The following is a 16,790-nucleotide window of genomic DNA, read 5'->3' on the forward strand; positions in this document are numbered from 1 at the left end:
TGTCATTGCTATTGGTAATGGTAACATTGTTCTCACCCAGTTAAAACGGCAACGTCACTAAAATGAGGATAGGTGGTGTAATAAGCAGCAAGTGAGCATCACATTTCAAAAGGAATAGTTCTACATTTTGGGCAATGCATCTTTTCAGGTTCATGCTGAGAGTTAAATGAGAAGATACCAATCTCATGTCTGAATGCTAAATACAATACAAAGGCTAGCAGCCAAACAGCGTAGCTTAGCATACTGACTGGAAGCAGTGGGAAACAGTAAATAGGCCCTGTCCACAGTTACTGTAGAAGAAATGGATCAAACAGTACAGTCAGAAATAAGGACAGGGACTCATCATAGTGTTTTCATCCCAGTCAGCTCTTTAACACTTCAAACAAAAACAGTTTAAAAAGATGCAACTGGGATCAAAACATCATGGAGTCCATGTGTGGGCACTGTAGTTTTGAAAAAGGGCGTATTAGCAGAATTTCAGGTGCTAACACTTTTGGTTTTAACCCCAAATGAAGTGGTTTACAAAATCTGGCTAAACTGTCGGTTTGTTTACAATCTCTTGAACTGTTTGATTTCGTGCCTCCACCCGCAGAAATTATTGTAGTGATGCTGCTCTTTCGAAATCTCAACAATTGCTTTGGCAACCCACAGTGTTATCAAAACAGATTGACACGATTGCCAAAACTATGAAAATAAAACACAGGTTGTCATAAAACTAAATTATGCTGTACACAGCTGGGAGCTGGTTATCGCAGAACTGTGCAGAAGTTGTCAGTTTGGTGAGACAAAAAAAAAAATGTGGGCAAGGAGCTTCTGTATGTGCCGCCACAGGACAAAACTCAGCGTAATGTGGCTTCACGCTGGACAGCCAACATGGCAGAGGTAACACATACAAATCTGGAGCACAAGCACGCTAGAAGTTGCTACACAGCATCAGTCAAATGCAAGACTCTTCCACCGTTCAGGGGGGTAAGAGTAAGCCTGCTGTTTTGCCTGGCTACTAAACAAAACCTCGAATGACCTACTTTCATTCCTACCCCAATTCCTCCACCCCTCGCCCTCCTCACACACGCACAGCGCAGCTAATACACTGGGACTGAATGAGGATTGAAAGTGTGAAGTGGATGGCCCAATCACAAGACACACAACCCCATGGTGATATCAGCTTCCTTTCCAAATGCGGCAAGAGGCTTTCAATGAGTCCGTTTCTAACCCAGAGGCCAGTCCAGTCGAAAGGAAAAAAAACTAAAAAAAAACTAACAAAACAAAACATCATATCCCACGAGGCTATGTGTTTAGAATACAAACAAGCTGTTTGGGATGAGAGTGTGCAGTGGCCCAGTGGTAAATCACTGCCCTACAGGCTATCAACAACCTCCACCATGCAAAACACAATTCAATTATGGACGGTGCAGCAAAAATAGAGTACCAGGAAACATTTACAACAGCAACAGTAATTGTGTTTGGATCCCATTCCACAGGAAGTCATTATCATAGATTTCAAGAATATCTTTATCATCCAAGTTAAGAAAGAATTTCCTCCTCTGGTTGGGATAATATTTGTGTTGGTGTCAGTGAAAGGACAGAGAGCAGAGTGCTGCAGAGAGGGGAGGAGCCACCAACAGGAGAGGGAGGTGCTTCCAACACCTCGCTAAGAGAGTCGTCTGAAAAGCGGAGGCGACTCACTAGTGTCCACTCCCCTCCCCATCCAATCAGCGATCGGCTCCGGTTCAAACTTTGCAGCTCAGGTAGCGGTTCGGTTGAAAAGTCTCGATCTCTGCGGGCGGCATGGCAGACTGTTTTCTTCTGCTTGTGAGGAGAGAAAGTTCCATGACAGCGCTGATGTCTGCAGCAGGAGAGCAGCCTTGGACTCAAATTTCCTTACACACTGTGAAAAGCGATCCACACCACAAGTCCACACCTCTTCCTCCAGTTCAATATCCCAGCTGAAATACAGAAGACCGGTCTGTCATTTTGCATTAACCCGAGAGGCAGAGCTATCCCGCAGAGGCCCCTGCTAACCGCTATCAGATCAGCTGATAATGACTTTCTTTTATTACGCCCACGATGAGGAGGATGACCCCAGCGTTGCGAAATCCACCTACTTGATGAGCTGATAGATGCTGGCAGCCAATTTGTAATCAAAAGGGGGGGCAAATGGCTGTTTATTAAATCTACAGTTGTGCAGATTGAAGCGTAGCCTAGGCGCATATGGCTTTGGTGGAGCGGTGAAGGGCAACATGGCAGCTTTAAGGCTTGTGAGATAGAAGAGACGGAGGACTTTCTTTTTGCTCTATTTATTTTGTGAATAAACCGTTTTTACACAGTGACTATCATTTTGAGGGCCCTTTATATAACAACCTCAGTTCCGTGATGCGCCATCCGACCTGACACAATCCTTCAAACACTTCAGATGCCGGCACTAATGCAAACATCGTTGGGTCAACAAAGTGCAGATCTACTCTTTGTCACGCCTCTCTTGCTGCAACTTTAAACACTGTTACACACAGCCAAAGCGCAGGAGTGTTAAAACATCACTCGGCCTCTTCAGGTCATCACACTAAGAAGCACTACCAGGAAAATTGTGGCCCTGTGCAATAAACCTGTACTTGTCCCTTCAGGCAGAGTCAGTTTGACACTTCATATGCTGTCTGGAATCTCCCCCTGTTCCCGTCACCGTGTGGTGCTTGCATTATGCCCCCCCCCCCTTCTTCTCCTCCTCCTCCTCGAACGAGTGTCTGACCCCCCTCAGGGAGGCCAGAGCCCTGTGTGAGCGAGGTGATGACTAGTGTGGGTCAGCATGGGCTTGTTTACACATTACAGACCACACAGACAAGACACGGTTAAGACAGCATATGTATGCCATGTGTGTCTCAATTACACACAGGCCACGACTGGTCAACTGCTTAGCACAGCAGCCGGAGATGTGCAGGAAAGACAGACTCAGGCTTTGTTGGAGAAAATCTATTATGTCTTCAATGTTTCAAACACTATCAGGAAAGTGTGAGCACTGCTGTCTAAATGCACCATAACAAGGCCATGTATTGTAATGGAGATCATCTCTCAGCAGAGGGCTCCAGCCTGGTGGAGGTGTCAGGGCAGAGGATGGGAAACCTTTGCGTCTTTGCATAATATTGTCTATTTGTTCTGGTTCGTCCATTCTGCTCAGTTTTTATTGGGACATCAGTGCAAGAAAAAAATGTCTGAAGCAGACCACAGTGTGTTTATTGCCACAGTTCCATCAAGCTGTTAACGACTAATGTCTTGATTTTAGGGCTGTTTTTATTGTTCTCTAACTAACTCCATCTTGAATCCTGTGTAGTAGTGGAGTCTGAATCTATGTAATGGTGACCAGGCTATTCTGTCTGTCCTCATTTGTCTTTGAAATAGTAAAATATTGTAAAAGAAAATAATGAATAGAAAAATAAAAGTTTTATTGTGTGAAGTAAAAAAAAACAAAAAAAAACAGCATTTATTTTTGTTTTTTCCCATGCTGCTTTCCTCTTCTGACTATGCTTGGGCATAGTATTAGACCATTGGGTCATAGGGAAGGTATAACTTCATTATTTAATGCAAAATATATATACATAAACTCAATGAGTTGTTTTATGCATGCGTTTAAAAAATAAATAAAGGAGTTGCATCATTTCTTTTTAAAGCAGTGTGAGAATACCTACACTTGCTTGTTTATTGCCATACACTAACTATTCAGTGTAAACTGGAGCCATCGTTTTCCAGCTCATCACTCACTCAAGAACAAAGGTACATTCTCACTCCATTACTGCAGCAAAGCCACAACTGAATATCAAATTAATAAAGATCGACACTTGAATACGCTTCAGCTGATACATCACACCTAAATCAGTGTAAACTGTAAAGAGTCTTTTCATTTCCAATATGTGCATGTGCTTGTGCATGTGCGTGTGCATGTGACCACAAAGAAAAACAAACAAGCATACGACAACGCTAACAAGCCCTGAGAGCTGAGGGCATCTTTCAAGTGGCTGGGCCGACAGTGCAGCCTCTCATCTCCCAACCTGACCGCACTCACAGGTCACAACGAGAGCTTTGATCACTGCAAAAATCTGTTTCCCATTCACATGCTCAGCATGCTCATTGATTTTCCACAAGGAGGGCTGAGGAGCTGAGATGAGTTTGGTTGAGTGAAGCCTCCCATCTTCTCTAAACACAGGTATGCATGTGTAGCAGTATCAGAGGAGGTTTAACAGCCAGAGCTGCTACACTGGGGTTTAAGGACACAAGCCCAGATGAGCGAGGAGGAACAAGTGGCATTAAAGCCCAGGACAGAAAGATAAAAAATGCTTTTGTCAGTTGTGTAGCAGAGGCTCAGAGATCATCTGGGGGGGAAATGTTTGACATAAATAACTAGTGATGAGATGAATCGCTGTCATCGTATCCTCAGCTTCCCTTTCTCATCAGCATTTGAAAGCACTGTCTCTAAAATAGCATCTAAACAGCCGAAAAATACCAAATCTAATTATTTATTTTTGTTTTCAAATGTCAAAAGGCAGTAACAACGGCCTCTATAGTGTAAAATAAAAAATATACATCTTGCTCCAATGAAAACAATGTTTTCAGGAGAAAATGTGGCTAATTTGACTTATCTGATCATTTTTTAGAAGAAAATTATGTAGAAGGGTCCAAAAGTCTGAGGACACTTCTCCTTTCACCTATGGCTATCATTTTTAATTAAGGAAAAAAATAGTTTTGGGCATTACATAAACAATGCTACTGTAATGTTGTTGTTGTTTTTTATATATATATATATATATATTTTTATATATATATATATATATATATAGTAAATTCTTATAAATGCATATTTTCCTGCAAAAAGCTGCAAAAGGCTCCAGATATCAGCCCAAATGTCCAATGAAAAAGTCCAATGATCTGTGCAGATCAAACCAATAACAACTGATCAGATCAGAGCAAAAACAAGCAAACTGTTCACCCACACTGCAACCGCATACATAATCACCATGTAAATACAAAATAATAATTATAATTATAGTAATAATAATAATAACAATAATAACAACAACAATAATAATAGTAATAATAACAATGTGTAGGTGACTCACTACAGATAACACTTAGAGGACGTTTCTAAAAGCTATATCTCCTTTAATATTAATAACTCTGCTTCACGGTAAAAATAAATAAATAAATAAATAAATAAAAATAACAATAACCTATACTGAATAATCTAAAAAATCCAACGGTCCTCATTTCATTGGCATCGCTCTGAGCCTCCTTCTCTTCGGGTCAAACATAAAAACTTGGAAGAAGAAAACAAGCCAGAAATAGAAAAGTTGAATGGGACAGAAACTTCTTACCTGGTCCCTCTGGATGCATGGCAGAGAGGTCCGGCGATGTGACTTACTGTTGGACTGACTGTGTGCCATGTCTGACGCTATCACAGAACTGGACCTCCTGCGCCTTTTAAATACAGGGATCTCTTCCCTGGCTCCAGTCACGGGGGTGCAGCCCTCCTTGTGTCTCCCTTGGTTGGGAAGGAGCTTGTCAGCATACCTCGCCAGCAGGATGCCCAGCACTCCAACCAGGTACGCTACGTACGGTCTCCAAGTGGCCCTGACTTTGTGTAGTGAGAAGAGTGAAATAGTCCTGATTATGCTGATGAAAACGATCACAGATATGCCCTGGTTGAGCCGCGCTACCATGAGTGCGCCGGTGGCCACGCAGACGAGCACGACCACTGCCGCTGTTGTGAATGAAAACAGCTGCTCATCCGTCCCGTCCAGGAGAGACCATGCCGCTGCTTCGCCCAGGTGGCACACGGTCAGGAGGGACAGGGCGGTCTGGATTAGAACCCCGCAGCGGATTAAGTACACACCGACCCAAAAGAAGGCACATAGGAGGGTGAACAATGGCGAAACCACACTCCAGCAAGTTTGTAACAGCTCCGCCGCGCAGCCTGTAACCAAGTGAAAGGGAGACGATGAATGCGAGAGTCTGTTGTCAGCGCTGCTGCTGCTGCTGCTGCTGCTGGCTTCAACTCTCCAGTCTGCACATTTGACCAACAGAGCGAGAAAAACCGAAAGCGACCCCATACACACCGCACTCCGGAGTCTCTGGGAACTCCATATTTTTGTGAACATTAGCCTCACCCACGACTCGTAGTCTCGGTCACGGCACAGTGGGATGACACATGTTTTCACATAACCATTGCGATCCAGTGCGCTGACGCTTTTTTCATGAGTGCTGCTCTGCGCACAGGTACTGTCAGATTCTGCAGTCATCGCCATCACTCATGGTAGATATGAAGTATGAGGAAGTCTATAATGCATCTATACCGGTGGGGTCATGGGACAGGACATGAGTTAGTGACAAAACAAACATCATTTATTGTAGGCATGATGAAAAAGCACAGCGAATACGCACAGATGCGTCTCCATTTACGCATGGAGATGTGCTGCCACTGAACGCATTCCCTTTGTTTTTCCAGGTGCGGGTTCAGACAGTGCTGCCCGAAACAGCGTGAAAAGAGCCACAGTGACAGAGTAACTCAGATATTATACAGATCTAGGACATTTGCCTCTCTGCACACACGCGTCCTGCTTTGCACTCCTTTGTGGGGCACCGACTCTTTGACTTGTGCTGTCATTCTTTTCGCTTTGTGGCTCCACGGCCCGCTCCGTGCAGCAGTAGCAGCAGCAGCAGTAGTTGTAGTCTGTGCAAAACATCAGTCCCGTTCCGTGAACGCTCAGCGGTGAACCGTGCTCCCCGCGTCCTTTGTCCGGCCACTTCCCGGTCTCTCCTGAAAACGGCGCAGGCTCCAGTTACTTTCGAGGATAAACGCTGCTGAGGAATTTAAAATGTTGGAGTGAGTGTGAGTGTTGTTGTTGTAGGGACAAATCCGGAGTGTTTGTCACCAGCTCTCCAACCAGCCGTGAGTCCTCAGCTCATTCACACCCCCGAGTTCCGACTCCACACAGGGAGCAAGATATTGCAGCAGCAGTGAAACCCCCAAATCGTTGCTCAGCCAGCCCAGCAGGCGTTGTCCTCTACAGATCTGAGTTCTGTTTAGATATTTCCTCTCATTAAAAATTTTGAATTTGAATGTATTTTCATATTTTCTTAATTTTATTACAGCTGTAACAAATCCTTCTGTATTTTAATGAGGCTGACCTATATTTTCCTGGTGTGTTTCTGATTAGAACGAACATGGTGTATTTCAGGCCATATTTTATTTCAGTAGGTGCGTTGTGATTTGTGGTTTTTGGTGTAAGATTTCTCTAAGGTTACCAAACCAAGCTGCCTTTGCATGGATTCATTTTTAATTGAGGGAATGCTGACGAGACAAATGGGAGCTCTGCAAGAAAACTGTTTTGGGGAGAAATACTCCAGAATTGTGTGGTTGCCCTTCAGCTTGACTCCAGATGTCCCCACTCCGCCAGGTCATTGAAATATTCATCCTACTTTAAGTGTCACTGATGATGTGTTGCATCACAGTGGAGGCTCTCCATCAATGTTTCAGCACGGACAGACCCTCTGTGTGCAGGAGGCACATGTGCAGCCCCTCAGATGTGCATGTAATGCTCTCATGGGATCTCACCCTCTCACATAATGTTGTATATCTGCACCATATGCAAATATGTAGACATCTACAGCTAAGCAAGCACATGTTATCTCGCTCACGTTTGCTGATGCACATACAGTACAGAGGAGCTGACGCACAAACCGCGTGTAGCAACTCTCTGCCTCTTTCTCAACTCTGCAACTTTGCTTCCTTCTCTCTCTCTCACTCACACACACACACACCTTTATCCTCTACATTTAACCCTGAAGCTTTTCAACATCTGGTCTCCTCGCAGCACCTAAATGAAGACAGTGTTGTCTTTTAAAACACTCTGTCATGCCCTGCTCTTGTTCTTAATTAATTCATGAGAATCCTGCAACCTTCTCAACAGAGAGAAGCAGCACATTTAGCAGGACTCATGGCTGTAATACTGATGTTCTTGAAATCTTGGCTCCTTTTTTCAACCCTTTGTCAACCTGCTCTAATTCTCCATAAGGAGGGCTGCATCAGACAGGTCGGCACAACTCTTCCTATCCATTGGTGTAGACAGAGTCCTGTGTATCCCTTGTCAGCTGTGATTAGTGGAAAGCAGGGGAGAAGAAGCGCTAACAGGGAGCGATAGGAGCAGGAAGAGGCCAGGTCCTGTCCATCATCTCTCAGCACATGCTCACTGAGAGCCAGACAGTCCGCTCAATGCGGTGTGTCACACAGGACAGCTGCTGGCACCAAGTGTGTGCACATTTCTTCAACAACATCTGTTTTTTTCACCTTATCAGCATAGGTGACTTTTTTCTTCGGGGAGATTTGAAACAATGCAGCTTCATCCGAGAGGTTTATTTCATTAGTGACAGGTACAGAAACATTTCCTCCCCACAAACTGTAGATAAGAGCAAGACAAAAGAGAGCGGAGTTGACATCGACCAGAAAGCAGGGATCCATTTTACATGTGGGGTATGCCTGGTGCACACATGTTGTGACATTGTTGCTCCTCTTTTACATTTCAGGGGCAAATCCATCATGCAAGGAGAAAAATGTTGTACAAATATATGTTTAATATAAAATGACTTCAACGAGATCACAGGCTGGAGAACAAGGGGGAAACTACCAGATGTGGAATAGCTACAAGAACACCCATACTATCAGAAGTGAAAGCCAGCAGCTGGCCTTGTTTTCCTGCAAACTGTCAATTGCCAGGAAGAATGAAACTCATCATAACATGCATCTTTTCTCCTAAGGACAGCATCACTGCCTGGTTCAGATGTACTTTTTGGCAGATGAAGACCAGGCATCTTAGTCCTCAGTATCTACTACACCCAGCACCTAAGGATAAGATCATTGCAAAATTTTCTTTCTTGTCTCTACAAACATGTCTAGAGGCCACTCTGAATTACCCGGAAGAATTTTAATGACTCGGGAATGCACACGTAACAGGCTTACCCTATTTGGCAATGCCATGGTCCATTGTAAAAGAGGAATCTTTTATGAGAAGCAATTCATCACATCTGGTTTGGATGTTGCATGGGGGGTGGTCATCTGCTGTGACCTTGCTCAGACCTGTGCTGGCCTCTGGGGCTGCAGATGACAGATCTGATGTATACCCAGGAAGCGTGAAGTGTCCAGCGGCTGGTTTCCTACAGAGTTGTTTACTATTACGCCACATCACCCTGCAGCCTCCTATAGTCTGCTCATATCAAAATGGTAACAAATCAATGATATACCTCTTACTTGATTTATACTTAAGGCACACTAGGTTGTAAAAGCCTTTCAATAATCGTAAACATAACCAGAGATGAAGAGGAGTTTCCTGTTTGATCACATTTTGACAATAAGTATTAATAAGACTTGAGAAGCAGGTTGAGCTAGTTCCTCAACATTGTTACGGTATTACAGATTATTCATCAAGTACAGTGTTATTCAGATTTGAAAGACTGGGGAACAGAAGGAGGGAAAAAAAGTGCGAGCAGCTGAATGGAGTGATGGAAACAAGTTTACATTGTGTTTGGCACTTGTGTTCACAGAGTGAGATCCACTGCTGTGTGTTTACCAGCCCTCATGGGCAACGCTCGGCTCGTAGCCAAGTTTCCACTGAGGTGCTGTGGACACCCCTCTCCACACACACACACACACACACACACACACACACACACACACACACACACACACACACACAGAAGCACACACACATACACACATACAAATGCCACTGCCATCATATACACAAAACTCCATGTGCATACACCTCCTGACACCGTCATTTGTCTCTCCACGTGTGTGCGCACTTAGTTGCAGGAGTGTGCACTGATCAGGGATCTCCTCAGCCGGGCACCCGAGGAATCAAAGAGCTTCCTTTTTCTGTAGAAAGTAGAAACGTGCATCTGACCTGACGTCGTGCTATGTTGTATTACACAATCACAGTGAAAATGGAGCAGGAACCTACAGCAAAGCCAACTGCATTATGTATGAGTCTGGGTCAACGATTTTAACATCTGCCAAACTGTTCCTCAATATTCCACTTGAAAGCATGAGCAACCCAGGGATTCACAGGCCGGAGAGAGCTATAGGACTTAAATGTCTCGAGACCCCTACATCATGCTGACACAAATGCTAAGGACCAAAGCACAGAGTTGTATTATTGTTTGTAAAACCATTGTGGTTTAATGTGAAATTCTTACATTCTGCAGCATTAACCGACTTAAAATAAGTTGGCAGCAATTGTGATAATCAATCAGTCCAAATGGCAGTTTCTGCTTCTTAAACAGATACGATTTGCTTGCCCTTGTTTAACCTCACTCTCAACTTGGTGTCGGTCTTACAAAACCAGGCAACATCACTTAAGGATTAAGGAGAATTGATAGTGGCTTGAAAAATAAAGAAAGTAATCTGCAGTTTAACCAATGATGACAATAATCCACTGTTCACAGTTGTTTGTGGTATAAGGAAGGACTCTCTCTGCCACCTTCCCTCTGTGCTTGTTGGTAAATAGTACTGCTGACTCTCTAGAAATATCAGACTGTAACATATTGTATCCAGAATAAGGGTTATACAATGTCACACCAATGCAACTGTCTATATATGACACATATATGAATGTATGCAAAGATATATGCATACACAGACAAACATTTCCTCTTACACTTCATTGAAACCAGTGATAGAGTTTTACTTAGTTTTTTGTTTTTTTGTTTTAGCAGGTCTAGATCTGTTTGACAGAGAAGTGAATGCAGCAACAAATTAAGAAAACATTATTGAGCAACTATAAATCAATGATGTACAGAACTGCTTCAGGTAAATATGTTGATGGTAGTTTTGATTTGTACTTTACAATATGATGTATTGTTACAGTTCAACCAACCAACAGTTTGCACCATAGGTAAAATTATCTCCACATTTACCAATTGAAGCATTGAAATGGGTTTACATGTCAATGCAAAATTAATCCAATAGTGTAATATATTATAGCAGGATACAAAGCCTGTTCTTGTACAGTTTTATATTGGGAACTTTCTACTTTTAGTGGATTTGAATATTTCCTCCAACACTATGTATTATACACAATTATACAGTAATCATGGAAAAAGTCAAAATATAAACTTAATCTGCCCAAAGCCTCAGGTATAATGTGCACATAAACACATCGTGGACGAAGGGGGCTCAGTTTTTGGAGAATGATGGGGAAGAATATTGGGATTGAATTAGAAGACGGGTACTTAATTCACTGGTGTGGGTGGGAGCGCTGCGGGCAGAGAATGAGAGAAAGTTGAAACACTGCCTCAGATGAATAATGCAATTTCCAAGGTTTTAGTGTGGAAGGAGCCATTGCATATATATTCAGAGGAGTTAGGAAAGTTGCATGTATAAGTTTTGAACATTTCAGATCAAAGTTTTCAGAACTGTTCTGCCACCGCAGCTCGTTTGGACCATGTGGCAGCTAGCTGGCATGGGACACTGTGCTTGTCTTTGACACTAGATATCTGCCTGATCCTGGGATTTATGCTAACCCAGGGAAACTGCAGGAACTTGTATTATACTATATCTCTCTCTCTCTTGCTCTGCAGAGTCCAGATTTACTTCCTAAGCCTTCTCAAATAATGCAAAATAAAACCGTAGATCATGGTTTGACACACCAGGCAGCCCAATGTAATTGGTCTGTGTTTATTCAAGAGATGCCAGGAAAAACACCGGCCGTCCACCTTGTATGAGAGTTGTCCAGCACACAAAAGTCAGCTTTCATATGGGCATCTGGGCCTTGCGAGAAAGGCCAAGGGAGCTGACTGCTCACTTTTATTTTTTTGACGTCAGTTTACATGTTTTCCTAAACATGAGGAATGCCGTTCGGAGCTCAGGCCCAGAAACAGATCCTTAGGCTCTATTCACTTGTCAGGGAAACAGGGGGTCATGGGTAAAGTGTTTCACGGCATCTTTCCAGTCGGGAAAAAGGATGAGGGTAATGGACAACCTTTTCCAAAAGCATAATCACAAACAACAATCAAGCTAATTCTTATTGACTGTAGCATACTTCTGCCTTGTTCTCTGTGTTTAAATAACTAATAACCTGGAACATCCCTCAAAAGAAGTCATCACTACTGGGAGAAAGTGTGCAACTCCAGTTTTGTTGATTTTCTTCAGCTGAAGGATCACAAGAAACTTTATGGGATGACAAAATCCCATAACACTTGGGCTGATGAAACTCTTTCCAAGCCAACTGGATGAACTCAAAAATGCACAACTGTCGAGCTAAAAACAAGCCTGCTTTGTCCAACCTTCAGCAACTGACATTTGGGAGAACAGCATTTTCACTTTGCTGCAACAAAATGCAATTGATAGATTATTTGAAAAATATTAAACACACAAACATTCCTAAAATAATATTTTCCTAGTTCCTGCTTGAAGTTAGCCTGACAAGCCAGACTATATCATTAAAATGTATAGTCTGGCAACGACCGGTAGACCTCGGCTCAATCCAGGGGGCGGGATGAAGGCTGTCTTTCAAACTGCCTCTGCACGCAATAGGGTAGCGCTACGACTAATCAGAGCAAAGAGCAGGATGACGTTAGCGTGACAAGCCAATTAAAATGTACGTCGTCATCGCGTTAAGCCCGCCCAACGACTCTCTAAACAGATAGAGCACTGTGATTGGTGAATACAAACGGTGTTCGAGACTCAAAAAGTTCCTATGGCTCGTTTCTAGACCCACCTACGGAGCAAATATTTGCTGCTGCTAGGGTGCGTCTAGATTCCTAGGCTAGCTTGAAGTTAGAAAATATGACCTTTATTGATGGATCTCTATTTGATCAATCAACAATATTCGGGGATGGGCACATGGTAATGAAACTGGCACCAATCTGAAGCTGTCTTTACTGAGCAGACTGGATATTGATCATTGTTTATTATGATCAATATACAAGCTGCCATAAATTTCAGTCTTTCTGCTGTACTAACATTCATTTGGACAGGCTGCTAGCCGACTCAGTAAAGTAGTCAAGCTGCTTCTAACCATTCCTTTCTTCTTCTATGTCATTGTCACAATAAGGCATTATGTGAGGGCTAAATAGGCCTTTACTGTGACATCAGAGGTGCTATCAATGCCATTCAGGGTTAGCTAATGTTACCAACCACCTTTTTGTCCAAAGGTCATCATGAAGCACTGCATGGACAAATGTGTTTTACTCTAATTTTAACAAACTCCATACAGAAAAGCAGCACTGTATGATTAACACAGTGGATTATTTTGCAGCTAAAGCCAGATGATATATTCTAAAAGGGGAGTAAATATTGGATTTACATTCATCAGGTGGACACAAAGGTGACTCCAAATGAATAATAATCTTGATCTGTGTGTGAGATTTGTGACGTTTTCTGTTTTCTGACAAGTTTGCATTATCAATTTAAAAGGTGACGGTGTCACTGATCCATTGACGTACAGCAAAGAGCAATGTCCAGGAGTACCAAAACTACCAACAATTGTAATTTTTCGAATGTGTGCTTGAGGTTGGTTCCAAAGGCTCACATGTTAAAATATATAAATATATAAATAACTTTACCACAGAAATAAACATGTTTTCAACCTGGTACAAAAAGAGCTTTGCTCTCTACAGCTAATTGTTCCCTTCATGACAAGTGTACCACTTCATGAGGTTTACAGTATATAACTAACCCATTTAAATTATATTGATTCTTATAGTTCTGTATAATTGAGAGTGGGGCTGCTTTGAGTGACAGGTGGGTTAGCATATACTGGTCACAGATAGGCAAGTAATTGATTCCCACACACGCCCAACGTCTTTACCTTTTTGTGGATAAACTCAGAGTTAGTCAGGCACTGATAGCAACAGCAGGGCAGCCTGCTCTGAGCTCTTCAGAAACCTACCTTCATATAACATCTATGACTTTACAATTCATTTACCGGTATTTCTGCTGGACCCAGCAGGCCAAAACAACCAGTTAAAGCAGGTAAAATCTTTCATCAGGTGTATGATGCCTCTGCCTTATCCCTCTAAATTCCAAGCAAGGGTTTACATATTTCAAAGCTGAGAAGAAGAGAGCACTGGTACTCTGGCACTGGCTCTCTGTATTGGCAGATACCCTGAGTTTATGTATTCGAATCAGTATCAGGAGAGAAAAGGTCATATTCCAAGCTGTAAGTAATAATTTAGTGACATTGCCTAGGCTGGCTGGCCACTTCATTCTCCTGGTGTGTAAATATGCTAGTGGAGAATGTGTCTGGCTGCTTAGGGAGGACTTCGTACGCAGAGGAATCTGAAGTACATGCTATTGGTCTTTCAAATGCCAGACACAAACAATCATCAAGGATGAAAACCTACGGAACAATTTAGGGTACCACTCGGAATCAGCCAACAGCTGTGGGCTTTCAGTGAAGCATGCAAGTCAACTTTCCTCTCCCCCAGGCCAAATCCTTCAAACTTTAGCAGAGCTTCATAAAAGTCACTTTTTCTGAATAACTTGTCAGGTGATTTACTGTAAAACATGACGCTGCTCTTTGATGAAAAGGGAAGAATGAGAGTTCAGCTTGATGTTGGCCGACCTACGAAGCTTAGAACTAAAATGGCAGACAGACAAAGACGGCAGACAGTCAAACTGGCACCTAAACAGAAGGAGAGGCAGAGAGAAGACAGGACACCAGAGCAGACTTCCTGTCCCCAACAAAGCAGCAGCAGCAGGCTCAGCCTCAGTCTGGCTTTGTCCAATACGCTTCCATCTCACATGGCTGGTCTTCATCTTTAGATTCTGACAGCCGTGTCTCTTTCTGTTTCTTTGTAACTTTTATTTGGGACAGAGGCTTTTAAGCTGCCATGTATCCCCTGCCATTTACACCGTTTATCCTGGTTGCCATCACAGAGCATGGCGCCGGCACACGTCAGGCCGTTCTTGGACCAGAGACCAGGAGGAAGTTATCCATAAAGTGTGTGGTCCCTCAAGAGGAAACAGGCAGATCCAGGACTCCATTTCCAAACTCTCCTCTCTCAATCCCTCCTCTATCAATAACATTTTATGAGAAACACCTACACAGTTGATAGCCTAAACAGAGACTTTTAAGGCAACGTTTTAAGCTTTTAATTTGAGAATATCAAGCATCTCCACCCCTTCACTTTTCCTCCTTCATCAGCTGAGTAGGAGGGACTTAAAATCTCCTATTAAGAACAGTGTGAGGACAGTTGTGTAGACGGCAACAGACTTTAAAAAGCCCTATTTTGTCCTCCCAGTGGCTGTTTGACGTCATTTAATGGAGGAAAGTCTGTCTTAAGTAAACTGACAAAAATGAGAAACCTCTCTAACAGCTTACACTTGTCATTTGGTTAAGCCTGAGCATTGTAAACATCAGGGAAAAATCGTGCATGATCCTTGCTGCTCAAGAGCCTCTGCCAAGTACAATATGTACTATAAGTTAAAGTTTTACACAGCAGAGTTTCAAATGCTATTAATTATTCTCCTCATAAGACTGGAATGAAAACACCTCACACCTTGTTATAATCTGAGAGATCCAAGCAGATATACTGTATGTAGCATGACATACAACATCATGCAGTTGATAAAAGAATGCTTGACCCCAGCAATAAAAAACTTCCAGGGGTGCTATAGAACTGGTCTGTATACTTTTGTACTTTATATTACCTCCCAAAAAAAAAAAAAAAAAAAACGGCAAAGTTGCCTCTTTTGATAATGCATGTATCCCATATCTGTATTATCTGCAGTCTAAGCAGTACCAGGCCCAACACCCACAAACCGAGCACAGTGCCAAAATGCCAAACTGATGGCAGTGACAACGTAAACACTTCTCATGTTTGCCGAAGCACGTTATCCTCCCCACGTTTTCCTACATTTGTTTTCATAATGTTCACGTGTCAAGTCACTTTCCCTCAGCTGGTCAAGCACTCACCTCCTAAATATATTTACGAGATTGTCATGGAAATCGACACAAATACAACGTTGTCAGTTAGCAGCAGCTCAGCAAAAGTATTTGGCTGGATTAATCTGTACATACAGAGCTTTGTTGGTAATAGAGATTTCACCACTGATGTTGTTTAAACAGAGATTCAGCGTTGGCACAGGGAGAGAGAGCGTGTGTTTAATTTACCATGAAATCCTAGATTTCATTGCTGTACTTTAAGGAATAAAAGAGCAAAATTTTAATTTCTAGAAAGCTGTAATGTTTGTCTTCCTTTGTTACAGGATGTTGAGCTTTGTCTAGCTCCTTTTGTTTAGAGTAAAAGAAATTTGGTTCAATTTACAGGAGGCGTGTGTGCCCCAGGATACACTGAACATTACCCCGTGTCAGGAGTGTTTATAAGAGCCTGGTGCATACACAGACACTCTGTGCCAGCAGATCCCTGTTACCCTTTAAGGGCAAAGCCTGTGGAGATAAATGTTATTGTTGAAATAATGATTGGGAATGAAAGGTACAGATGTTTTGAGATGTGATCTGCGGACATTCCCAAACCTGCACTAACATTAAGCATATCAGAAGTAAACAAAACAGCCATTTAGTATTTTGTTTGCATCTGTAGGACTAAGCTGAGGCAAAGACATTAATGGCATCTGGACACTCCTCTGTGTCTTCTATAATCTGAGTTGCCATGTTTTTCTATCAGCTCTGATACATTCACATCAGTATTCACCTGACTGCAGGGTCCCTACGGAAAAGATCGGTAATTTTTAGGTCCATGCTGTTTTCTCTATAAATTTGTTTTCATGTTGACAATGCATTTTGCAG

At 42.6% G+C, this 16,790-nt stretch overlaps 1 protein-coding gene across 1 annotated transcript in view; it reads right to left on the bottom strand.

Annotated features, from left to right (window-relative positions):
* The window catches only part of LOC310987016 (cGMP-inhibited 3',5'-cyclic phosphodiesterase 3A-like), a gene marked incomplete at both ends in the record, with an annotated part of 69,806 nt that extends 63,519 nt beyond the window's left edge, over positions 1-6,287 (bottom strand). Inside the window, one exon of the mRNA XM_083973154.1 lies at positions 5,358-6,287. Coding sequence (XP_083829280.1) covers positions 5,358-6,287 — 930 coding nt within the window. The remainder of the gene's footprint in view (positions 1-5,357) is intronic.
* Between the last annotated feature and the right edge of the window lie 10,503 nt (positions 6,288-16,790).

Source organism: Trachurus trachurus, assembly GCF_905171665.1.
Source record: "Trachurus trachurus genome assembly, chromosome: 6".
Taxonomy (NCBI): Eukaryota; Metazoa; Chordata; class Actinopteri; order Carangiformes; family Carangidae; genus Trachurus; species Trachurus trachurus.